This window comes from Panicum hallii, chromosome 1 (assembly GCF_002211085.1).
Source record: "Panicum hallii strain FIL2 chromosome 1, PHallii_v3.1, whole genome shotgun sequence".
NCBI classification, from domain to species: domain Eukaryota; kingdom Viridiplantae; phylum Streptophyta; class Magnoliopsida; order Poales; family Poaceae; genus Panicum; species Panicum hallii.
Window position 1 is genome coordinate 25,943,090 of NC_038042.1, and position 24,684 is coordinate 25,967,773.

Genomic DNA, 24,684 nt, shown 5'->3' on the forward strand with positions numbered 1-24,684 from the left:
CAGTGAATACCGTAGCATACTTTCCCTTTTTCAAACTTTTCCAATTACTTTCAAATTTACATAGAAACTTCAACTTCCAAAAAAAAAAATGTTGCTCAAAATTTAAACTCTTTTGGCCAAAGATCTCACGCCTGCCATTGCCAAGTCTGTAAGGAACAAGAAATGCACTGTTTCCTTATACAGCCACACTTTGATGAGACTACTTTCTATGGCCCTGTTTGGATCCTAGTGCTTAAAAACACTTCACTTTTAACACTTTTTTTAGCAATGGGATCCAAACAAAGAGTGCTAAAAGAAGTGCTAAAAAGTGTCCCAATGCCTACAATATGGGCTAAAAATTTTCACACCAAAGGAGACCATAAAAAAACTTTAGCTTTTAGTGCTAAAGTTTAACAAATGGCAATAGATCCAAACACACCCTAAATCAAAAAGATTGCATGTTACCAAAAACATTGGTTCATCGTGTTATGACATCTAAGAATCATTCAATTGTGATGTTTCCAGATGGCCGGATTCAAAGAACAAGAATAGAAGAACCGAGTAACATAGAGAATTCCTGCTGTCAAATATTCACATAGCTAAACCATTCAATATTCCAAATACTCCCCAATTTTAAGATAGCTGAACCATTCCAAATACTCTCCAGTAAGCAGTGTAATGGTTATATTTGGAAACCAAAATTGCAACGTAAAAAATCACCATGGTGCATGCAAAATTTTGGTTACCAAATCTCCAAACATAAGTACAGATGTAGCATCAGACACCATCCACGTGGCAGAAGAAACAGATGGCAAGACATTTCGCCAAAGTACAACTCTTGGAAAGGTCCTCAGCATCAAAGCTCCTGGTCATCCATGAAGTCAGTAAATCTCTTGGGAAGGAGCTCGTGGTCATCCATGAAGTCAAGACTCACTAGTAAATCAATGGATTGTAAAACGATCAGGTCAGATTCATGTGGCGTTCAACAATCAGGACACACTAGAGAATGAGTTTGACAATCAGAACAGATTCGAAAATAATTGGGTAGAGGATCAAACCTGTTGGGGATTGTCATCCTCGAGCTTGCTCTGTAGGTCTTGCTGGGCCTCCGTAAGCTGGGCTTGCTACAATTAATATAATGAGAACTGATCAGATACTTAGGAATAACAACAAAATTTAGGTATGTACGGTGGGAAAAGCTAAAACCTCAATCTCAAGGAACAGGTGCAAAAATTGCTCTATCCCAGCCCGCAGCTCCTTCACAGAGTGTTTCTTCCTCCTACATGGAATGCCTGTTGCGGTCTCAATTGATTGACCAAATCTCCTATTGCGAACACCAAGCCGGTAGCTGTTCCATCCCCATTCTGTCAGCTGCGGCAAGTGCAACTCTAGAAAAAGCCTCAGCATAGCACTACAGGTGTCTGCCATAAGGACAAAATTTGAGTCAAGCAGGGTAAAGAGAGCAAAGGGTAGCAGTATAATTTCACAGGGCAAAGAGAGCAAAGGGTAAAGAGGGGCAATATCTGTCAGTGTTAGTCAATAAAATAGGAAACAAAATCGCATGAATCTTAAACTGCAAGGTAGCAGTTGGCTGATGAATCTTAAATTACATACACAGTCGAAACCTACTGTGCAAGAAATAAATAGCTGCATGGTAGCAGTTGGCTGATGATAGTATGGAGCCCAAAAATGTTTCAGCTTTGTCAATGGGAGGACGAAAACAAACCCTAATTGCACATCACACTAAGAAACGCAGCAATCAAATAAAAGACAGATGAAATACTCCAAGGAATTCTACTGCAAGAAACCGATTAAAGACTGACAGATTATTGATAACTAAACAGCACAGGAGGTTAAACCGAAAGAGATTGAAGCAACATCTAGATTTCATTTTACTCGTAGAGGAAAAAATGCACAAATATCACTGCATCAAGATAGATTTCATCTAAAACAAATGGATCAGAATTAAAAACAGGAGGGCACAAAACATAAAGAGAAGAAAAAGGATTACCATTATTGATATGTTGAAACTCTTGGATGGCGATAGCTTGTGTTGCAAAAGGATAATGCACTATAAGCTTGACAACAGATGTAAAGCTCTCAAAGCTCAACAAGTCAGCGGGGGAGAGAGTGTTGTACGCCCAAAACAGCGAATAGCCCATTGCAGATTCAAATAGCAGAAAGACTGCTCTGCCATGATGTATCGGGCTATTCTGTGGAATACCTTGAGGGTAGAGAGAAAGGAGACAATCGATGTCTGGTAGCTGGCCCTGATTGACTATAGAAGGATCTTCCAGTATCTTGTCTCTTAGTGCAGCTGGCATGTGGAATATCTGGCTTCCATACAATTGCTCGCATTTATGTATCACCTGCACCACATTAGCCAACATTGTACTGCAAGACTGGATCTTAGCTGCAAATAAACCATGTCACAAATAGGAAGGATCATAAATAAGCACATATAGGAATGTCGCAAATAAACCATGTCACAAATAGGAATGATCATAAATAAGATGGTGATCATGAAATGAAAGCTACATACATGTGAGATCGTTGCCAGCAACAGTGGCCTGAGCATCAACTTCCAGTCGAAGCCGGTGATCGTGTAAATAACGAATCCTGTTGACATTTCTTGCCAATGCACTGTACCTGATCTGAAGGAAGCGGTTACATTGCGCTGCACTCACTGGATCCTTGCCCCAAAAGACACTAACTGCAGGCAGACCTTGAGGTACCGAGATCTGTTAAAAGGCACAAATTTAATTCAAGAGGCAATTGCATCACACAAATTGAGCAAGCAACGAATGTAACATTAATAAAATTGAGCATCAAACTTACTTCATCAGGAAAAATAGTGAGGCCTGTTACAGAGGTATGAAAGGGAGCCATTCGGAAGGGTAACAGCATCTGGAACTTTGTCAAGAAACTGACGCACAAAACCAGCAACAAAGGGCTCACCCCCCACAGCTATAACTTCTGCAATCAAACACTTTGCCTGCCCAGCAAGTAATGGCATTGAGTCTTCACAGTCTGAAAAAGGAGTTTAATATAGATCAGTCCGTTGTACATAGCCAATAATGGAAATTTACCATAGAAGTCACTTTAGCAGAAGAGGTGACATACACAAATCATGGAATAACTTGTAACAGGCAGAAAAAACTGAGGAATTTACCTCTGATCTCGCGCTGGGCGATAGCCATTGATGTTTCATAACTGCTTTGTCCTTGCAGAAGTGTTGCTCTTTCTTGTTTATCATAGGCTTCATTTATCTTATTTTGAGTCCAACCAATATCCTCGTAAGTTAAGCGCAGTCGGTTGTTGAGAGTCAAGATGCGGCCGTTGCCAGGATTGAAGTCATCTGGAAAATTGATCTGAAACGAGGATTCAATGAAACATTAAGCGAAACAAATACAGAACCAAGTGCCGCGATTGTGTGATAACCGGTAAGTAATGTATACAGAATACAATAAGACAAGACTACGCTACCCTACTACAGAACCAAACACCAGAATTATGGGTTAACCGGTAAGTGATGTATCCAGAATACAATAGGGTAACACTAAACATCCCTACAACAGAACCAGACACCACGAATATGGGTTACCCAGTAAGTGATGTGTCCATAACACAATATGATAACACTAAGCAATCCTACTACAGAACTAAAAGACCACGATTGTGGGTTAGCCAGTGTATCCAGAACAGTAACGCTAAGCACCAGAATTAGGGGTTATATCCAGTAAGAAATGTATAAGACAAGACTACGCTACCCTACTACATAACCAAACACCGCAATTGAGGGTTAGCCAGTAAGTAATATATCCATAATACAATATTGCCAACACTAAGCAACCCTACCACGGAACTAAAAGACCACGATTGTGGGTTCACCAGTAAGTAGTGTATCCAGAATTCAATTATGCTAACACTGAGCAACTCAGCCACAGAACCAAACAAGGAGCATTGTGGATTAACCAGTAAGTAGTGCATCCAGAGTACAACAACAATATGCTAACACTAAGCAACCCTAGGACGGAACCAAACACCAGGATTGTGAGGTTAAACAGTAAGAAATGGATCCAACCAACACAAATAAATCCCAGATCCAAGCACCAGTCGTAGGTTAATCCAGAGCAAAATTAATTCGCAGGGGGTAGGTACCTCCTCAGGGAACTCATCCCGTAGCGCCCACTCTGGTATATTTCCCATCACATCGCCTGACACACGGGTTCCGCGAGACATGGCGGATCTGAAAGGGAAACCTATGAGGATGAGGGATCTGAAAGGGAAACCTAGGAGGATGGATGGGAGCCAAAAGCGAGACTAGCGCCAGCACGAACCTGGCAATGGGGAACGCCGCCGCGGGGGCGCGCCTCCGAGAGCAACCAGCGAAAGCGCACTGCTGGGAGGGGAACAGAACAGGTGCGCGATTGGCGAAAGCGCAGTGCAATCGGGGCGGGGTAGTAGCCTTAAGACGCTTTGGTGGATTACGAGCCCAGGAACGGCGTATCATCCCTTGTTTTCTGCGTTTGTGGGCCGGTATACCCCTCTTGTTTTCTTGCATAATATAGACACAAGAAAATTGTTCCAATTGTGATGAAAGAAATAAACTAGAGTAGTACAAAAGAATCCGATCCGATTATTATGAAAAACAGAAAATAATATTAGATCTACATATAACATGCGACTACACACGGTGTTAAACAGAAAGGGGATCTGAATTATCGGATAGGACCTCAGTGCACGTGTACACCTAGCTTAGCCTGGATGTGAATCGCTTAGCAGACTCGTCCAGCCTTTGAACCGGTACATATTCATACCTCTCTTTGGGTTTGGATTTTTTTTCCTGATGAAAAACAAAGAAAATCGTGAGATCTATGTACAGACTCTTTGTGTTAGGTTGGATTGATGAAAAACAAAGGATATGTAGAGATAGGAAGATATCAATAAGTGAAAATAAAGATCATCTCACCTGCCCTTGGTTGCATCGATCCAATGACTCCCTCACCATGGCCCACAACTAGCTCTCTGTATATCTCTGACTCTCTCCACAGAGAGGCCATATGGTCACCTCTATCCACAGAGCGGCCATGGTTGAGGAGCCCAAGGGAGAGGATGGATGGGGATCGGAATGACAAGAGACTAATAGTACTAATATAAGGAGGGGAGGCAACCAGAGCCAAGTCCTCCTCCACCAACCGTTTATTTATTTATGATGGAGTATTTATTATTTATATTACTATAGGGTAAGAGAAGCGTGCCAAATTAATAATTAATAATAATGGTGCTTGTCAGTTTCGATCACCACAAAACCCGGCCAAAATAGCCGTGCACGCTTCCACTAGTTTTCCTCGGACTTCGCAAAAAAGGAGAAAAATAATTTTCTGGAAATATGAGCACGCCTGGTCAGCGTATTCCTCACATTATAATAAAAATTGAATTGATTTGTTCTGGAAATACAGTACTACGTATAATTAATCAGTATCGGTACGTATAATATAATAAAATAGAATAATGGGGGACAGGTTGTGACCGCCCGTCGAAAGGTGCGGATGGCCGGTAGTGACAAGTCACTAGTGCGCCCAACCCACCACCTCTTGCGCAGATCTCGATTTATATTTTTTATAAAAAGCCGTGGCCGGCGAGGGGACCCCGACAGCACATTAACACCTCTCACGCGTAAGACTGACTGCACCGCAGTCACCTTATGTGCTGCTGTAAATTTTTCCAGTACAACATACGTAAAAATTCCCTGCTGTTAAAATATTTTGCAATTTCCAGATTAAATCCATAGTATAAATCACGACGAACTGGACAACTAGATTAAGCATGTTTAGTAAACTAGCATGACTCAAAATCATATCACAGTTCATAGCATGATTGGATAGCATATAGCACAGCAAGATCATAGCAACTAGTGTAAGCCCAATTCGTACACTAGACAGATTGAATATGATGAACACTAAGATTAGATCACGGGAATAATACCTGTTGGTCGTAGATGACGGCGTGATGGAGAGGTTCCCGAAGGCGAAGCCGAGGTCTTCCAGGTCGCTGTCGTCGATCAGCGGCGGCGGAAGACTTCGAAGAAGCTGACGATGAAGACGATGCCGAGACGTAGCGCCTCCTGTCCTCGATGGTAGACGAGCCGTGACGAAGATTCGGAGTAGTCGCGTGAAGAGCGCTTCCTAAAAACCTTATTCGTCTTCTCTCGGTGCAGGATCGCAAAGACGAAAGTTCCGGAGTCCTGCTCGCCTGGTTGCTGGTGCACGCGAGCGATCGGGCTGTGACTTGGCAACGGAGGCGCAGCAGCGAGAAGAGGCAAAAACCTAGCTTTCGATTGGATGCGTTTTAGCGTGGCCGGTGGTCTGATTATATAGTCCGAGTAAACCGACCTCGTGACACAATCACGATCTAAATCATTTAGGACTCTGCTATTGTATCCGTTTAGGACTCTGCAAACCAAAAGACCAAAAACTAAAACTGCAAAAGGAGACCGCGCTCCCGCAAGGCAAGGAGCCGGATTTCGGCAGACCATTCACGCAGGTGCCGCGCGTCCACACCCTTCGCCCCGCGAGGCGGGGCGAGTGCTTGTGGAGTTCCCTTTCTCCTTCTCACACTGGACTTGAGAAGGTGGGAACAACTTCCATATTTAAGTTGGTTCTCTCCACCTTCAACTAGCAATGTGGTACTAAAGAATCTCCACTTCTCTCCTTTACTCACATATGAATGAGCCTTTGAGATTTATTAGGAATTTCGGAATTGTTATTGGGCCAAGCCCATATACACATAAAATTCCAACACCTGCACCACGGCCCGGTAAACGGTCCGGAAGCGCCGCCCATCCGCCAAATTAACTGGCTTCTAGGACACCCGCTATCGGCCAGCGTGGCACAGGGCCCACGTGCCTGCTTCCGCGGCCTTGCATGCGCGCCTGCAGAGGGGAAAGGGAAAGAGTAGAGGAGGAGCGGAGCGAGAGCTCCAACAGCCGCCGCCCGTGCTGGATCCCCAAGGCCGCCGCGAGCCTCCGGTGGGCGCACTCGTCGCACCCGACCGCGAGCCTCCATTAGGCACACTCGCCGCACCTCCGGCATGCTCGGCCTCGCGTACTCTGGCACCGCGCTCTGCCTCGGCCGTCTCCCCGTCTCCCTCACCCCGCCATGGCCGCGAGCGCGCCGCAGGGAAGCAGGGAGCGGCGGCGGTGGTCCAAGAGCGGAGGAGGAGATGGAGCTCGTCGGCAGGTCCAGGGAGTGTGTTGTGTGCCTGCCCTCATCCAGGTCGTCCGCCGCGGCGGCGCTGGGCCCCGCCTCGCCCGCCGGTCTGCCGGAGAGGAGCAGGAGCCGCTCGTGGCGGTCGTGGATGCGAAGACCACCAGCACGGGCGCCTTCTGCTTCGCGTCCTCCTCCTAGCGTCCGCGTGGGCGTCTCCATTCCCCGCGTCCGATCCGCCGGTGCGGGCGCCCGCTGCTCCTACCAGCACGGCACCACGGGAATTGCCACGGGGCTCACGCCCGAGCAGGCGGCGCATTCAATAGTTGAGGGGTTATTTGACCGGTTTTACAAAGTTTAGGGGGCAGAAAATCCAGTTTAATAGTTCAAGGGGTGATGTAGTCTACCCTCAATAATTGAGGGGGTTATGTAGACTTTTTCCAATAAAAATGTTAGGAAAGGCATACGATACGAGCTCCGATGGCATAGATGCGTAGACAACGCGGGCTTTGAGGGCCCGAGATCCGGCGGCGCGGCATGCGGCGGCGCGGGCTCCAGTGGCGTGAACTCTAGCGGAGGGAATGATGCCATGAGATTGGCGTGCGATGTCTGGGAGATGAAAAAAAGAGTGAACCCACCAATCCATCACAGCTCCGTGGTCACGGGTCACCCTGGGCATTCGGTTAACCGAAACCGATCGGTTCGGTTCCTCGGTTACTTATGAAATTCGGTTAGTGGAGAAATGAGAACTGATCGGTTAGTTAGAAAACTAGGAACCGAGGGACTTCGGTCCCGGCTAGTTTGGTTTGGTTTCGTTTATAACCGAACTAACCGAGCCTCATATATCAGTGACGGAAGACATGGAGAAATAAAAAAACACGAACACGTTGAGCAGAAAAAGAATGCAAAAAACCCCTCTTGATCCGGTCCTCTTGGTTGAGCAGAGATAGATTGAGGCTGGCCGCAACGGTTGTAGGGTTGTAGAGGCAGACAGTTCTAGGCCAGCAACGCCGGTGCCGAACTCCAACCTCCAAGTAGGCGGCACCGGTGGTAGACAGGCAACACCCGCGGTGGGCTCCAGGCGGGCGGTGATAGAGGGGCAGCTCGCCGGCTCGTCCTCCGTACCTCGCGCAGACCCCACCGTTGTCAGCGTCCCTGGGGAGGGGTACCCCAGGACCGCGGACTCAAAACTCTGCCGTCAGGCGGAGATAGAGGAAAGGCGTAAAAGCGGGGTCCGTGGCACACGATCGTGGGCCCCGGAGGACAAGCCCAATAAAGACCACGTGCCAGGTGGATTTACCCCTGATGGGTCAAGGCCCCGAGGCCGGGGCTACGACTCCCCGGTCACCGCGCGGGACAGGACCCCGGGGCCGGGGTTACGTCACCCCGGCCCCCAGAAGACCAAGACCTCGAGCCAAGGGCCTCAGGATGACATCACCCCGTGGTGAGAGACGGCTTCTCTCAAAAGGCAGAGGCGCATTCGGCGCCAGGGGATAGCCGCGTGTCCTCACATGGGGTGATCGCTGCTGGGCCAGCATTGATGGTGATAGCGACTCCCAGGACAGGCGGAGCACGTCACCAGCTACTCCGGCCACTATTCCGGCTGCCCCAGGCGCGACGTCGACAGCTCGAGCACATGAACAAAGGAAGGTCAAATATACAGGGGCCAGTCCTGCGGCGTAGCTGTGCGTCGCGGCTACGCGCCGCAGCTACAGGCATCATTACCCCTAATGGATGCAGTACAGCGACCCGTCCATCGGCCTCGCTCCCCGTCAACCGCATAAGACAGAAGAAATCATGGCCCCTGCAGAGCGAGCGAGCACGCTTCTGACCTTCCTCTCGCTGTACCCCATCATAATGAACCGATCCGCCCCTGGTCAACGATAGCGCAGTAAGCGTCGGCAGAAGGAGCAAAGATCAGACCGATGATGATCATGAATGATGAACTGTGCGATAGGATAGAACACCCGTGCATCATGACTGACTCCTGTGCATCGTGACATGGTGTACGGAGGACTTGTAATCCTCACTCCACCTTGTGCCTATAAAAGGGGAGCAGGAGGCAAACTCTAGGACAGATAACTCGAGACAACTCCATCTCGGAGAAAGAGAAACTAAGTCAGATCCAGAATACAAAAACAGAGGACGTAAGGTGTTACGCGCTCGCGCGGCCCGATCCTCTCAAAAAATCCTCTTGAGTCCATAGTCCACAGCCGAGATCCATCTCTGCCCTGACCCTCTTGAGCTCACTCCTGCCCCCCGAACCGTTCTTTGGGTGTTCCGCGCACCCTATGTGTCACAGCAGATGACGTTGGCGCGCCAGGTAGGGGCCTGGGCTTGGCGCAAGATCGAGTAGAAAGCGATGGCTTCACGCTCTGGACCAGCGTCTGCCGACGAGTGCACCGGCTCCAACTCCAACGTGCGTTGCGCGTCGTGTCGGGCACCTCAGTCGCGAACCACCCATCAGCAGGCGCCCCCGAGGCCGCAGCTTGCGCACAGGCACCAGCGGGCCTGGTCGTGGCTCCACCGCCCGTGCAGCAGAAACATAAGCACCAGCCACCACAGGACCCGCTGCGGATTCCACCGCCACCTCGAGGCGGGCAAGGCGAAACGGCACCGCCAACCGCTCGGTCTTGAACCACGAGCAGGGGGCCACATTGCACCGCCGGGCGGTGGTCGAGCGCGAAGGCCACTAGGCCTCCAAGAGGGACCGGCACTCTCGGAGGACGCGCCAAACGTGCTTGACGCGGCTGAGGTGCTTCTCCGCAACCCGCCGCCTGCGGATGTGACTCCTGAAGCCCGCGACCAGTGGTGACGTGATGTTGCACGCTTCGTCGCTGTCGGCCGTGCGGGGCAGGAGCTCTCTTACCACTCACAGCCCCTAACGCCCGTCTCAGCAGGACCCACGGAGAACTCTCGGTCACCCTCTGCCCCCGGGCAAGACCAGGAGCAGGGCCAGGATATGCGACCATGCTCGCGAAGATAACAGAACAGAGGTCAACCGCGTGACCTCCGAGACTCCATCAACAACCGGCGCGCGGGGGAGGATGCCCGACTTGCAATCGAATGCTCCCGCGAGCGACGTCGTTGTGAACTGGATGGCAGAGCCCCACTGCAGCCGCAGCACGGGGCAAGAGTCCCCCTGGTCCCTCTCGGGGCTAGGTGTCGTGCACTGACCCCGGCGCTGCGGGCAGTCGAGTGGCCCCAGAAGTTCCGGCCACACCTCCCGGAGAAGAATGACGGAACCATCGACCCGTCAGAATTCCTCCAGATCTATGCTACCGCCATTTATGCAGCCGGGGGTGATGAGAATGTAATAGCTAACTATTTCCACATTGCCTTGACTGGCCCTGCCCGGTCTTGGCTCATGAACCTCCCCGAGTCAACCATACGCTCGTGGGAACAATTGTGCAGGCAGTTCACTGCTAACTTTGCAGGAACATGTTCTCACCCCGGAACAGAAGCAGACCTCCATGCCATGCAGCAGCAGCCGGGGGAGACGCTACGCACTTTCATTCAGCGCTTCTGCCACGTCCGCCATACCATCCCACAGATCACTGCAACCTCTGTCATTGTTGCCTTCAGGCAGGGGGTGTGGGACGAAAGGATACTGGAGAAGCTCGCCACCCATAACATCACAGAAGTAGCCGATCTCCTGAGTCTGGCGGACAAGTGTTCGCGGGCCGCAGAGGGACGCGCCTGGCATACCCCCAGGGCTACATAGCCCGGGATGGCTGACCAGGGGACCTCGCAGGGCCATCAGCATGGCAAGAAGAAGAACAAGGGCCACGATGCAGGCCCAGCGACTGTTGCTACCCCCGGCGGGGGTAAAGGCACTCAGCAGCAACAAAAGAGGCAGAAGTTCGACTCCCGTGGGGACAACCGGGACAACCGGGGCTTCAAGGGGCCATGGTGCCCGATCCACCGAACCAAGGAGCATGACCTCGTGGACAGCCGTACCTTCAGGTCGGTTCACGAGCGAGAGAAGCAGGCGGAGGCGCAGCACGGGGTAGAATCCGGAACCGGATCCAGCTCGGGGCCGTCGGACAGACCACGACCTGAGCCCGGACGATGAGGAGGAGGAGCCCCTCGAATTTCAGAAGGCGAAGCGGACCGTGGCGGTGATCCACGGCTGCTCCGGTTCCATCACCTCCAAGCGCGCGGTCAAGCTCTTGGCGCGGCTGGTCAATACCGCTACGCCCAATCACCAACACACAGCTCCAGTAAAGTAGGCAGACGTCCCAATAACCTTCGACGCGGGAGATCGTCCCGAGAACATGGCCGGCGCAGGAGAACTCCCGCTTGTGGTCTCCCCGACGATTGCCAACGTGCAGTTGAAGCACGTACTCGTTGATGGCGGAGCGGGCCTCAGCATCCTCTCCACGCATGCATTCCTCCGTATGCAGCTGACAGGGGTCAGGCTCGACCCGGCTGAGCCCTTCGCCGGCGTCGGACCGGGGGCCATCACCCCGCTCGGCTCCGTTAGCCTCCCCATCACCTTCGGCACCCCCGATAACTTCCGCACCGAGTACGTCAACTTCGTCGTTGCCGACCTCAACCTGCCCTACAACGCGATCGTTGGGCGCCCAATGTTGCACAAGTTCATGGCCGCTGCGCATTACGGCTACTTGTGCCTCAAAATTCTAGGCCCCAAGGGTCCCATCACTATACACGCGGATCGGTCCAGGGCAGTCAGCGCGGTGTCCAAAATGTACTCCATCGCCGCCAACGGCTTTGCGCCGGTAGCGGCACGAGAAGACCCCCAGGTGGCTGGAGCTGAGCTCGCCCCGGGGGTGGAGGTTAGTGAAGACTCGCTGGGTCCGAGTGGCGAGCCAGGTCCCTCCACCTCAACTACGACCCGGAAAAAGATTCCCCGTCCCACCAGTGGCGACACCGTCCCCGCTAAAACCGTGCAGATCGGAGCAAGACCCTCCTAGACCATCCGCATTGGCGGGGGACTGACGGAGAAATAGGAACTCGAGCTCGTCGCATTCCTCCGGGGTAATGTCGATGTTTTTGCATGGCAACCATCAGACATGCCCGGGGTCCCTAGGGATGTGATTGAGCACAAACTGAAGGTCCTCCCCGGCTCCAAACCCATCAAGCAGAAGGTACGCAAGCAGTCTGTCGAGAGGCAGGAGTTCATCCGCCTTGAGATAGACAAACTCCTCCACGCCAGGTTCATCTGAGAGGTTCAGCACCCAGAGTGGCTTGCGAATCCAGTTGTTGTTCCCAAGGCCGGTGGTAAGCTCCGCATGTGCATTGACTACACTGACCTCAACAAGGCATGCCCAAAGGTTCTGTATCCGCTCCCGCGCATCGATCAGATCGTTGACGCCACCTCAGGCTGCGAGCTACTCTCTTCCTTGACGCATACTCTGGCTTCCACCAAATCAGCATGGCTCGGGAGGATGAGGAAAAAACAGCTTTTGTCACCCCGAGGGGGTTGTATTGTTACGTAAACATGCCGTACGGGCTAAAAAATACGCTGGCAACTTTTGTAAGAGAACACATATAACTCTAGGGCCACATATCGGCAAAACTTTAGAGCTATATGTAGATGATATAGTCGTCAAGACCCGCAAGAGTGATTCGATCCTCTCGGACCTTGACGTAGTCTTTCAGAGTCTGCGCCGAAACAAGATGATGCTCAACCCGGAGAAATGCGTGTTCGGGGTGGCAGCAGGCAAGCTCCTCGGCTTCCTAGTATCTCACTAGGGAATTGAGCCCAACCCAGAGAAGATCCACGCCATTGATAACATGAAGCCCCCGACGCGCATCAAGCATGTACAGCGCCTCACCGGCAGCATGGCGGCGCTCAGCCGCTTCATTTCCAAGCTCGAGGAGAGGGCGCTACCCTTCTTCAAACTCCTACGCGGTGCCCAGGCGTTCCAGTGGGATGACAAGGCGGAAGAGGCATTCCGAGACCTCAAGAGCTACCTCAGTTCACCCCCTGTCCTTGTCGCCCCACTTACAGAAGAACCTTTGCTACTCCACATCGCCGCTACAACAGACGTTGTGAGCATGGTGCTTGTAGCAGAGCGTGACGAGCCAATCAAGCACGGACCTAACCCCCGTGAACCTATCCGGGGGCCATATACAGAAGTTCCTGCAGAGGCAGTCAACCCACCAGACGACGGCGTGACTGGTGAAATTGCAATGTCCGGCTATTCGCTGGAACCAGGACCCAGTAGCACTCTGCCTGCATGTCCTGGTGACCCCGAGTCCCCGGTTTCCGCTGAGATCGCCGAGTCCCCCGTCATGACACCTTTTGCAGATGAAGTTTAAGTCACCCGACGAGTACAGAGACCGGTGTACTTCGTTAGTGAGGTACTCAGAGATGCTCCCCGGCGCTACCCAGAGATACAGAAGCTCCTGTTCGCAGTTCTCATCGCCTCCAGGAAGCTACGCCACTACTTTCAAGCACATAAGATACGTGTGGCGACCACCTTCCCATTAGGCGCAGTGCTGCGAAACAGACATGCCACAGGCAGAATTGCGAAGTGGGCTGCGGAGTTGGCGGAGTTCGAGCTCAAATTCATCCCCCGAACTGCAGTCAAGAGCCAAGCGCTGGCGGACTTTGTCGCAGAATGGACGCCGATAGAAGAAAGAGACGAAGAAGGCAACCAGATTAGCCCTTGGGATTTCCCTCAGACCACCCCAGTCCAGTTCACCGACATCCCCTGGGAGTTGGCCTTCGACGGGTCCGCAAGGCAGGGGGTCGCCGGTGCTGGTGTTGTCATCACCTCACCAACTGGGGAGAAGATCAGGTATGTCTTCCGTATCCTGTTCGAGGCATCCAATAACGCCGCGAAGTACGAAGCCCTCATCGCCGGGATCAAAGCTGCGCACAGTCTGGGAGTCCGAGAGCTCAGGGTCAGGGGAGACTCACAGCTGGTAATCAACGAAGTCAACGGCGTCTGCGGATGTCACAAAGCTCATCTAGCTGCATACCTAATCGAAGTCAAGAAGCTGGAGCTCGGGTTTGAAGCCATCGAGTATGTCTTCATACCCCGCGACAGCAACACAGAAGCGGACGAGCTATCCGTGATAGCATCTTCAAGGCAACCCCCACCTATGGGCGTGTTTGACAGGAAGATCCCCGTACCATCCGCCCGGCCTGCCGACCCGGGTGCAGAAGGCGGCCACGATGTCCTTCCGGAGACTCTGGTCACAACATCTATCCTCCCGTACGCAGGAGACCGTACAGGCACATCCGGGGCCTCGGGTCTAGCTACGGGGGAAGCCCATGACCCCGTTCGGGGGAGTGGGGACATCCTCCCACATGCAGAAGACAGCACAGGCACGTACCGGGCCTCGGGTCTAGCTGTAGGAGGAACTCAGAGAACCTCCTCTGCATGGATCGATGAGATCCGGATTTACCTGAGTGACAATATCCTTCCCGACGATGATGCCGCGGCTAAACGTGTCACCAGGCAGGCTAGAAGATACACGCTGGTCGAAGGGGACCTCTACCAGCGCGGCGCCAACGGTGTGTACCTGAGGTGCATCACTCGGGAGAAAGGCAGTGAGATCCTCGCTGATATCCATGAGGGCGAGTGCGGAAGTCATGCGTCAGCTCGAAACCTGGTTGGCAAAGCCATACGGCATGGTTTTTACTGGCCAACAGCCCTCACGGATGCATTTGACCTGGTTCGAAGGTGTAAGTCATGCCAGTTCCACTCCAAGCAGATCCACACCCCGGCCTAGCTTGCACACTTCATCCCTCTTTCGTGGCCATTTGCCATGTGGGGGATTGATATATTGGGGCCATTCCCAAGAGCGGTCGGGGGATATAAATACCTCTACGTCGCCATTGACAAATTCACGAAGTGGCCAGAGGCAGAGGCAGTGACAAGCGCGATGAAGAATTCAGCAGTTAAGTTCCTTAGGGGGATTACGGCTCGCTTTGGGGTACCAAACAGAATTATCACAGACAATGGCCCGCAGTTCATCAGCAAGCTGTTCGGGAACTATTGCGAAGAATTGGGCATCAGAATCTGCTTTGCTTCATCTCATCACCCCAGAGCAATGGCCAAGCAGAGAGGGCCAACGCCGAAATCCTCAAGGGACTGAAGATGCGCACGTATGTCTCCCTCAAAGAATACGGGAAGAAGTGGATCGACCATCTCGAACCAGTGCTGTGGGCGAATCGGACCACACCGAACAGGGCCACCGCGGAAATGCCGTTCTTCTTGGTTTATGGGGCGGAAGCCGTTCTCCCCCCTGAACTTATGAATCAGAGTCCCCGCGTTCGTGCCTATGATGAAGATATGCAGGAAGAGCTCCGGCAGCAAGACGTCATGCTCGTAGAAGAAGCCAGGCGCCGCTCTGCTCTCCGTGCGGCGAGATACCAACAACAGCTACGACGGTACCATCAGCACCACGTGAGGCCGAGGTCGCTGGAGGTCGGAGACTATGTCCTGAAGCAAGTCCTAACCAGGCTGGGGCAGAACAAACTTTCCCCCGCCTGGGAAGGACCTTTCCGGATGATCGAGGTCTGCCGACCCGGATGCGTACGCCTCGCCGCAACAAACGGAGAAGAGCTGCCATTCCCATGGAACATCGAGCACCTGCGCAAATTCTACCCGTAAAGATACGCAACCCCGAAACTCTCTTCCTGCATATATTATAAACCTTCCGCAATTTAAAATTTTGTAGTGTGATACCTAAGAATTGTCCCCGCGACTCACTCCGCAGTGCACCCCCATAAAGACGACATTGGTGGTGGCAGGGTTTCTGCCCTCCCCTTCTGCCAAATTCTCGTAACCCCGGATTGCTGTGCGCACGAGACTGTGTAACCACCTAGTTAGCACGGCTATCATGCCAACGTGCCTAGGGCGGCTTACTTTCTCTAGGGCGCCTCATCCTGGGTCACGGCGAAATGGAAAAGTAGGACGATAGTCCCCCCCGGTGTATCTTTGTGCGAGGCAGGCATCGGTCGTTAGTCCCTGGGACAAGGGGGCCAGTACGGTACCACACTACGGGGCGTTGTGTTTTGACTGCTCCTCTAGTACGTCTAGCTCTGTTTGATTGCAGAAAAAGCAAGCTAGCGCGCTAAGGCCGGGGTAACATCGGCGCAAACCCCCGTGTCTCCCGTGACCCGTGTGCAAGCACGGGACCCAACCGCGGGCCTCCTCGACTTAACGTAGCTCCCACGCCGGTGAGGTTGTGGACTCTCCCGCAGCACAGTGGTGATCGCCGGTAAGACCTACGTACTCCTGCGTCCTGCTCGGAGTCTGGGCTCGGCGGCGAGGCCCCGGAACCTCCCATGGCGCACTCTAAGGCAGAGGGTGACGGCGGAGTCTAGGTCAGTTCCGGATTCTCCTCCAACCACTCGGTGGCACTAATCGGTGACAAAGCACCCGGATACTCCTGCGCTCAGCTTGGCAGTAGGGCTCGGCGGCGAGACCCCGGTGCCTTCCGTGACCTACTCTAAGCCAGAGGACGGCGGTGATGTGTTTAGGTTGTCGCCTGTTACCGTGATGCGCTGCTATCACTGAAGCCCCGGTCTCGAGCAGGGATGATGGGGGATTCACGAAAGCTAGAATGGGGTCACCTTTGCATTGCCAAAGGGACCCTGTTGCTACCACAAGCAAGATAAGAACAGAGTATGAAAAAAATAAGGAGCATGGCGGACGCCCGTTGCACTTCAAAATTCAGAAAAAGCAGAGTGTATACAGGGAGGTCACATGTTCATTACAAAGGGGCCCGAGCTGGCCCTACAAAAAAAGAGAGTTATGGGGCCGGGGGCGGCAGGTCACCCCCATGCTTGGAGCCGCTGCCCGAGCCACCGTCGGTCCCGCTTCCATTGCCACCGCCGGGAGCGCCTGACCAAGGGGCGCCCGTCCAACGCATCCCAGTCCGCGCTGCGATTTTGAGGTCCTCACCTGTCGGCATGATCTGTCTGCCGCTCGGGCTGTCGGGGTAGACGATCCCGACCTCCGGGTCGAAGTTCTCCGCAATGAAGTCCGCCACGTCGACAACGCTCGCCTCAGCGAAGGGCTTCTTACTCCAGATTGGGCCGTGGCGGATAACTTCCATGTCCAGGTCCAGGTAGTAAGTCAGCAGCGTCGAGAGGACATCCTCGGCAGTGATCCTCGCGAACTAGCGGCTGTCGTCGACTTGGGCCTCCATCAACTTTGGCGGGGCAGCGTCAAGACAGCTGGCGAGGTCTTCGAAGCCCCGGCATGGCCCAGCGACGGTGCTCATCTCTGCGCCCTCCGAGAGTGGCGGCAGCTCCAAGCCCAGGCCCCTGACGGCGTCCCTGGCGGCGAGCAGGGCTTGCTTCAGTGCCTTCCTGGCGAATTCGAGGGCTTGGCTCCCGCTCGCGTCGCTGAGTCGCTGCTGAAGTGCCGCGTACTCGGCGGCGAGACCATCGTACGCGGCAGCCTTCTCCAGGATCATCGCATGATTGACGGCCACCTCCTTCTCACGCTGCTCCAGGGCCCTCTTGCGGCGGTCCTCATCCTCCTTGAAGGCCTGGATTTTGATGAGCTCCTCCCTGACCCCGTGGGCATCCTGGAGCAGCTTGGAGTTGCGCTCCTGCAGCTTCTTCTCCCCGGCTTCAAGCTCCTGCTCGCGCTGGGCCAGGGATGTCTCCCGCTCGGTCAGCGTACGATCACGCTCCTGAATGGCAGCCTCCGCCTCTGCCATCGACTCCTTAAGGGATTCCAGGGCCCCCTCGGCGCGAACGGCCCGCTCGGTGACCATCTTCAGTTCGACGGCAGTGGCTTCCTCCTTCGACACGCTGCTGTTAAGCGCTTCGATGGCCTCAGTAGCGGCAAACTCCGCCTCCTGATGAGCCTTCTCCAAGCGGGCGACTTCGCGTGTCACGACGGAGAGGCGCTCCTCAAAGTTGCTGGTGGCGAGGCGGAGGCCGGCGCATTGTTTCTCCAGGGATTCGACTTTCTTCTGCGCCGATTGGCGAATGCACCTCGCCTCTGTCACCCCAGCCACGGCCGTTTGCTTGGCCTCTAAAAGCTTCTGCTCCGCAGCGCGCTCCAGGGACATAGCCTCCTCCAGCCACTTCTTCGGTGACTCGGCGTTGAGGACATCTCGTGCGCGGGCTTCTTCTTCAGCAGCTAGGATCTGGTGGACAGCCTTCCAATTCCGCAGGCTGTCCTCCACCAGGACCCGTGCATGGGAGAGCTGTGCTACCCGGTCGTCCCCAAGCATCAGGGCTTTGGACAGCGAGGGGGTGAGATCCTCCGCCTCCATCTCCTCCTGCATCGCCTTCTCCGCGGCGGCCCACCTAGCCTCCATAGTAGTCCACCCCGCCCGGCCTCCAGTTTTGGGTGCTGATGGCATGATGGTTGGCACGCGGGCAGAGGCCTCTGTCACCCCGTCTCTAGCCGAGGCCATCTGCCGGGCTTCTCCGGGGGGTGATTCCGGCGCGTGAGGACGACACCCCTCCTGTTGTGACCTCGGTTTGAGGCACAGGGGCCTGGGTTGCCTCCGCGATCTGCTTAATGGCGGGGTCTGGCGGGGAGACCAACGCGCCTGTCCCAGACGGGGACCCTGCTGCAACCATATCAAGAGAGGCAAGTTAATGCTGTGAGGAGACAAACAGAAAGTATGAGCTGCGAGACTCCCCCGTACCTGTTACGCTGGGCTCCTAGTGTGACTCGGGGGCCTCGGCCGTGACGACAGACGGCGCGTCCGGTTGCTCCACGCCACCACGAGTGTCCTCATGGCCCTCTGCGTCGACAGCCTCGTCTTCACTCCCGGTGAGGTCAACTATCGACCCCACGGGAACCGCAGACTGGACTGCGATGAGGGCCACAGCACTCGAGGTCGCGCTGGTCAGAGCAACGCCGCCCTCTGTAGATGCCTCCTCGGTGGAAGCAGGAGGCTCGGCGCTTCCCCGAGCTTTGGAAGACCCCGGCTGCGCCTGGGGGCTTGTCCATGCCTTCCCCGGCTTGGCTTGCCTATCCAAAGGGCAACAGGGTGTCAGAAATCGAAGGAAATAGTGAAAGGAGAAAACTACAGGAAGTGACACTTACCTTATCAGGCCTCGCCGGGAACCCCACTGGACGGAGAAAGGGTTCGTGCCTTGGGGGCGGGCGACCTTCGTCGGTCCCGAGCCACTGGAACCCCCCTCGTCGCTCTCTTCGCGCCCCTTGCGTTTTCCCCGGTCCGCCGCCGACTGAGGCGTGGGGGCCGCTACTGGCTAGAGCACGAGGGCCGGATCCAGACGGCTCATCAGATGGTCCCCGGGAAGCGAGACCAGCCCGAAGGCGTTAACCCCTGGCATCTTTCGGAGGGTGTCCGCACGCGTCCTCTGGTCCTCAAACAACATCCTGAGGTTGTCCGGCATCCTGATGCGGTCATTAGACCTCTGGAGGATGCAGCCCCGCAGAAAGTCTTGCACCTGCTGCCCCATTGGTTTGTTGTTGGAGACCTTCAGGATGTCACTAGGACCGGAGTATGCCTAGAAGCGCTTCGGGTTCTCCCGTAGCGGGGCGAACCGCCGCCAAACGAAGTCCGCCAGGAGCATGGAAGTGTAGAGTCCCTGCTCTGCCAGGTCGGAAATCCGCTTTAGCACTGGCGCCCACTCCGAGTGCATCTCTGGCACGACGTTGCTCTCGTCTATATCATGCTCGGGGACGCCATGCGGGACCTCCATCCTTGGCTCCGGCTCCTCCAGGGTGATGTACGCCCAGCTCTGCCGCCAGTCCTCCCACTTCCCCTCGAAGTCGCTGGGCAGGCACTTCGTCCGCGGATTCCTGCGCCGCTGGAAGCTTAGGCCGCCAAAGACTTGGCCCTTTCCCTTGGCTTGGAGGATAAAGAAGTGGTGCCAGAGGGTAACGGAAGGAGGCACACCGACAAACGCCTCGCAGAGGTAGGCGAATGTCGATAGCATGAGCATGCTGTTGGGGGTGAGGTCATTGACCCTGACGCCATAGAAATCAAGGATGGCTTTGAAGAAGGTAGAGAGGGGGAAGTTAACACCCATCTACGCATGACCGTAGAAGATGATGTACTGGTTGCGCCCGGTGGCTAGCGGCTCCGGTGGATCAACGGCCGGCCTCACGTGCTGACTGCGCGCAACATCGGTCCACCCCAGGACGTTCTGCAGATTGTCCAATGACTCCTGGTTGCGCAGTTTTGAGCGGGGGAGTGTGTCGGAGAAGTTCATGGGCTCACGGCGCGCCATTGAGACTTGAGGAGGAAGAAGGCCGAGGCTGCTTTGGCAAGGAGAAGTGAAGGCGTAGGAAGCAGAAGCCAGGAGCGTGAAAGTGTGAAGTGCGATGGTGCGGTTGAGGCAGTGATTTATAGGAATCAACCTCGCCCACTACACCCATTACCATGAACCAGAGAAGCCGAGGCGGCGCGCAGACGATGGCAGCGCGTGGGGAAGCATGAACCGCTTTGCGAGTTTTTTCACCGTTTTGAATCTGGACCCCCTGATGAGGCCCTACTCACCAGGGGGCCCGGGGGCCACTGTCAGCATCCCTGGGGAGGGGTACCCCAGGACCGCGGACTCAAAACTCTGCCGTCAGGCGGAGATAGAGGAAAGGCGTAAAAGTGGGGTCCGTGGCACACGATTGTGGGCCCCGAAGGACAAGCCCATTAAAGACCACGTGCCAGGTGGATTTACCCCTGATGGGTCAAGGCCCCGAGGCCGGGGCTACGACTCTCCGGCCACCGCGCGGGACAGGACCCCGGGGCCGAGGTTACGTCACCCCGGCCCCCAGAAGACCAAGGCCCCGAGCCAAAGGGATACGGCCCTTGCCTCGGGATGACATCACCCCATGGTGAGAGACGGCTTCTCTCAAAAGGCAGAGGTGCATTTGGCGCCAGGGGACAGCCGCGTGTCCTCACATGGGGTGATCGCCACTGGGCCGGCATTGGTGGTGATAGCGACTCCCGGGACAGGCGGAGCACGTCACCAGCTACTCCGGCCACTATTCCGGCTGCCCCAAGCGCGACGTCGACAGCTCGAGCATAGGAACGAAGGAAGGTCAAATATACAGGGGCCAGTCTTGTGGCGTAGCTGTGCGTCACGGCTACGCACCGCAGCTACGGGCATCATTACCCCTAATGGATGCAGTACAGCGACCCGTCCATCGGCCTCGCTCCCCGTCAACCGCATAAGACAGAAGAAATCATGGCCCCTGCAGAGCGAGCGAGCACGCTTCTGACCTTCCTCTCGCTGTACCCCATCATGATGAACCGATCCACCCCTGGTCAGCGATAGCGCAGTAAGCGTCGGCAGAAGGAGCAGAGATCAGACCGATGATGATCATGAATGATGAACTGTGCGATAGGATAGAACACCCGTGCATCATGACTGACACCTGTGCGTCGTGACATGGTGTACGGAGGACATGTAATCCTCACTCCACCTTGTGCCTATAAAAGGGGAGCAGGAGGCAAACTCTAGGACAGATAACTCGAGACAACTCCATCTCGGAGAAAGAGAAACTAAGTCAGATCCAGAATACAAAAACAGAGGACGTAAGGTGTTACGCGCTCACGCGGCCCGAACCTCTTAAAAAATCCTCTTGAGTCTATAGTCCACAGGCGAGATCCATCTCTGCCCTGACCCTCTTGCGCTCACTCCTGCCCCCCGAACCGTTCTTTGGGTGTTCCACGCACCATGTGTGTCGCAGCAGATGACAACCGTGGGAGAGGCCGCGGGAGAGGGAGCAGTGCCGCTGTCCGTGACCGTGGCAGAGGGAGTGGAGAAGGGCGCCGCTCCGCCACCTACGTGGCGGTGGCGCCGTGTCGGGGAGAGGATAGAGGAGGGGTCGGGGGCGGTCCGCGCATGGACGACGTGGCAGGGAGGGGGCATGGTGTGGCTGACCGAGTGGATGCTTTAGGGTTGACGTCTGTTGGGCTGGACTGTATGCCAGACTGGGCTGTATATGCCTACATTTCTATGGGCCTTTATAGATAATTCAGTTAGTTTGAGATAATTCGGATAATTCGGTTAATCGATGCCTAGAACCGAATTAACTGTAATAATTTTGGTTCCCTCGGACCTAGAACCGAACCTGAAACCAAACTTTTTGGTTTCGGTTCCGGTTAGTTCGGTTCGATTCTCGGTTCACGGCTTTTTATGGCCAGAGTGAATCACGGGTGCAGGTGACGTTGCATTTTCTTTTTTGATCCTAGACACTGCATTTTCACATGACTCACCAACTCATTTTTCTTTTTGAGGGACCGACTCATCAACTAGTAAAAAGAAGAAGCCCAACCTAAGCAATGAGTTGGCCTTGTGGTTACGTACGGTCCATTTGACCTATTTGGCCCATTTCGATTATTATTAGCAGGGTCTCTCCTCTTTTTCTTTTGCTCCTTCCTCGCAGCAGCATCCGCCGCCGCCGCAAACACATCTAGGGTTTCGTGAGGGACAGGTTAAGGCGACGGCACGATGAAGAGGGCTGCTGAGCCCGTGGCCGGCGACGGCTCCATCTGCGCCGTCAGCATCACCAAGCGTGCCAAGCTTGAGGAGCCGGAGGCTGAAGCGGCCGACGGCATCACCAGGCGCTCCCCCAAGCTCGAGGCTGCCGACGGCGCCGGCATCTCGCCCGAGAAACCATCCAAGAAGGAGAAGGGGGCAGAGGAGAAGAGAAAGAGATCCAAGAAGAAGAGGGCGGAGGAGAAGAACAAGCAGCCCAACAAGGTGGAGGTGGCCCCTGACTTAAGCATGGAGGAGAAGATCATGGCCAAACTGGCGGAGTTCGACAAGAAGATGGCAGAGGAGAAGGGCAAGAGATCCGACCAGGAGAAGAGGATAGAAGAGTTCAACAAGAAGATGGCACAGGAGAAGAGAGAGTTCGACAAGAAGATGGCACGGGAGAAGAGCAAGAGATCCGACCAGGAGAAGAGGATGGAGGAGATGTTGATGAGGATAGAGAAGATTGCCTCCAAGATCGAGGAGCAGGTGGCCGATGATGGCATGAAGAAAGAGAAGATGACAAAAGTGAAGAGGGCGAAGAAGCTCGAGGGCGTCGAGGTGAGAGAGAACAAGGTGATGAGAGAGATGGCGGACAACGAGGCTGGTGGGTTGAAGAAGAAGAAGGTTGTGACGTGGAGCTTGAGCCAGGAACTCCTCGAGTACCTGCGCGCCAAGGAGCTGATGGGCCTCCTAGCGTCTGAGGCGTCTCTCCCACTCTGGGCAAACAAGATGACAGAAGAGCTGTTCCCCAACCCAGAGGATCCCAACCCTGAGGACCCTGACCTCAAGGATGAAATCCCACTCAAGGAACGAATCGCTGCTGAATTCCAGGAGAACAGAGAATTCGATGCCCACGTCCTGTACCAGTACCGCACCGAGGGATACGTTGAGATCGAAGAGGAGGTCTCGGACGAGGAGGTTGATGAGGAAGTCTCTGACAAAGAGCATGATGTGGAGGCAGATGGTGAGTAGAAATACCATATGCTTGTTCACAGGTTGCAGGGATCCTTGCTGGTAAGGAGTCAGGCTAGCTTAATAATAATTTGTTGGTTACCTGTGTTTCAGGGATCCTTGTTGGTAAGAAGCCTGAGAAACTATCCAAGAAGGAGAAGGGGGCAGAGGAGGAGAGCAAGAGATCCAACCAGGAGAAGAGGACCGAGGAGAAGAACAAGGTGGAGTTCTTAACCATGGAGGAGGAGATCAATGCCGAACTGGCGGAGGAAGAGAAGAAGAACAAGAGGCTGCTGACGGTGGAATTGAGCCAGGCTCTGATGGAGCACTATTTGTTCCATGAGGTCTTGGACTACATGGTGGCTAAACCCATGGTCACATTTGGAGAATACAACTTCCGGCAAGACCTGGGGATGTACGATGATCCCTACAAAGGGGCCAAATTTTATGCTTTCCGTAGGAGGTCCATAGAACGCAAGGCGAACGTGCTCCAGCAGTACCACACCAAAGGTTCCGCGGTCCTCCAGTTCTATGCCACCGATGACGAGACAGAATAATCTGTGTTCGTTTGCTAGAAGCTGGCCGCAGGGTTTTGGTGCTAGGGATTTGATGCTATCTTGATTCATGAGTTACCTTTGTCAGCTTCCTAAGTTGTAGTGTCTTGTCTGTGATGCACTATCCTAAGATCTGCTCATAACTATATATGATGTAATCATGCATCCTGGTGTGTCATCTCTTGGTACTGGTTACTCAGATGTATCAAGTACAAACCACTCTATGTTATATTGTCATCTCTTGGTACTGCTACAAATCTATATTATTATTGTGACATACATTTTGTATCTGTTTTTTTTTCTGTGCACTCTATGTTTCATGGCACTTAAGAAAGGCTGGAGTTGGTTTTGGTTAAGTTGATAGGGGTTGATGGTTATTTTTGGTACTTTGCAATGTAATTTATTTCATTCTGATTTCTGTTTTTTCTTAATATAATATAAGAGGTAAAACAGTAAAGAAATTTCAGGGTACCTGTGTCAGTATATCCTTCCTGCATCTATGTCTTGATATATATTTAGTGTAGCAACTTGTCATGAGGTTATATCTGATAAATGGAACTGAGATGCTGAGCATTGTTATGGG

The 24,684-nt window shown here is 53.8% G+C and overlaps 3 protein-coding genes across 8 annotated transcripts; 1 reads left to right on the forward strand and 2 right to left on the reverse strand.

The window, feature by feature from the left end:
- Positions 1 to 414: 414 nt before the first annotated feature.
- LOC112878814 lies at positions 415 to 5,130 on the reverse strand. Of its 5 annotated transcripts, XM_025943041.1 has the most exons (11): positions 4,952 to 5,121; positions 4,715 to 4,825; positions 4,320 to 4,536; positions 4,141 to 4,228; positions 3,152 to 3,350; positions 2,818 to 3,009; positions 2,522 to 2,720; positions 1,991 to 2,392; positions 1,186 to 1,400; positions 1,038 to 1,103; positions 415 to 912 (listed from the first exon to the last, which is right to left on the reverse strand). In XM_025943041.1, the coding sequence occupies exons 6-11, from the start codon at positions 2,884 to 2,886 to the stop codon at positions 910 to 912; spliced, it is 954 nt and encodes a 317-aa protein (XP_025798826.1). In that variant the 5' UTR covers positions 2,887 to 3,009; positions 3,152 to 3,350; positions 4,141 to 4,228; positions 4,320 to 4,536; positions 4,715 to 4,825; positions 4,952 to 5,121; the 3' UTR covers positions 415 to 909. The 5 variants fall into 5 exon arrangements, 4 of the variants coding, with proteins under 4 accessions (XP_025798826.1, XP_025798825.1, XP_025798822.1 ...); XR_003225876.1 differs by having other exon boundaries at positions 2,629 to 2,720; positions 4,320 to 4,825; positions 4,952 to 5,130; XM_025943040.1 differs by having other exon boundaries at positions 2,818 to 2,974; positions 4,320 to 4,825.
- Positions 5,131 to 17,294: 12,164 nt separating this feature from the next.
- Positions 17,295 to 18,551, reverse strand: LOC112896577 (rootletin-like). The gene has a single exon (XM_025964597.1). It carries the CDS (start codon positions 18,549 to 18,551, stop codon positions 17,295 to 17,297), a length of 1,257 nt encoding a protein of 418 aa, XP_025820382.1.
- A 3,918-nt stretch (positions 18,552 to 22,469) lies between these two features.
- On the forward strand, positions 22,470 to 24,391 carry LOC112879030 (stress response protein NST1-like). Of its 2 annotated transcripts, XM_025943351.1 has the most exons (3): positions 22,470 to 22,941; positions 22,975 to 23,560; positions 23,662 to 24,391. In XM_025943351.1, the coding sequence occupies exons 1-3, from the start codon at positions 22,570 to 22,572 to the stop codon at positions 24,102 to 24,104; spliced, it is 1,401 nt and encodes a 466-aa protein (XP_025799136.1). In that variant the 5' UTR covers positions 22,470 to 22,569; the 3' UTR covers positions 24,105 to 24,391. The 2 variants fall into 2 exon arrangements, with proteins under 2 accessions (XP_025799136.1, XP_025799134.1); XM_025943349.1 differs by having other exon boundaries at positions 22,470 to 23,560.
- Positions 24,392 to 24,684: the final 293 nt, after the last annotated feature.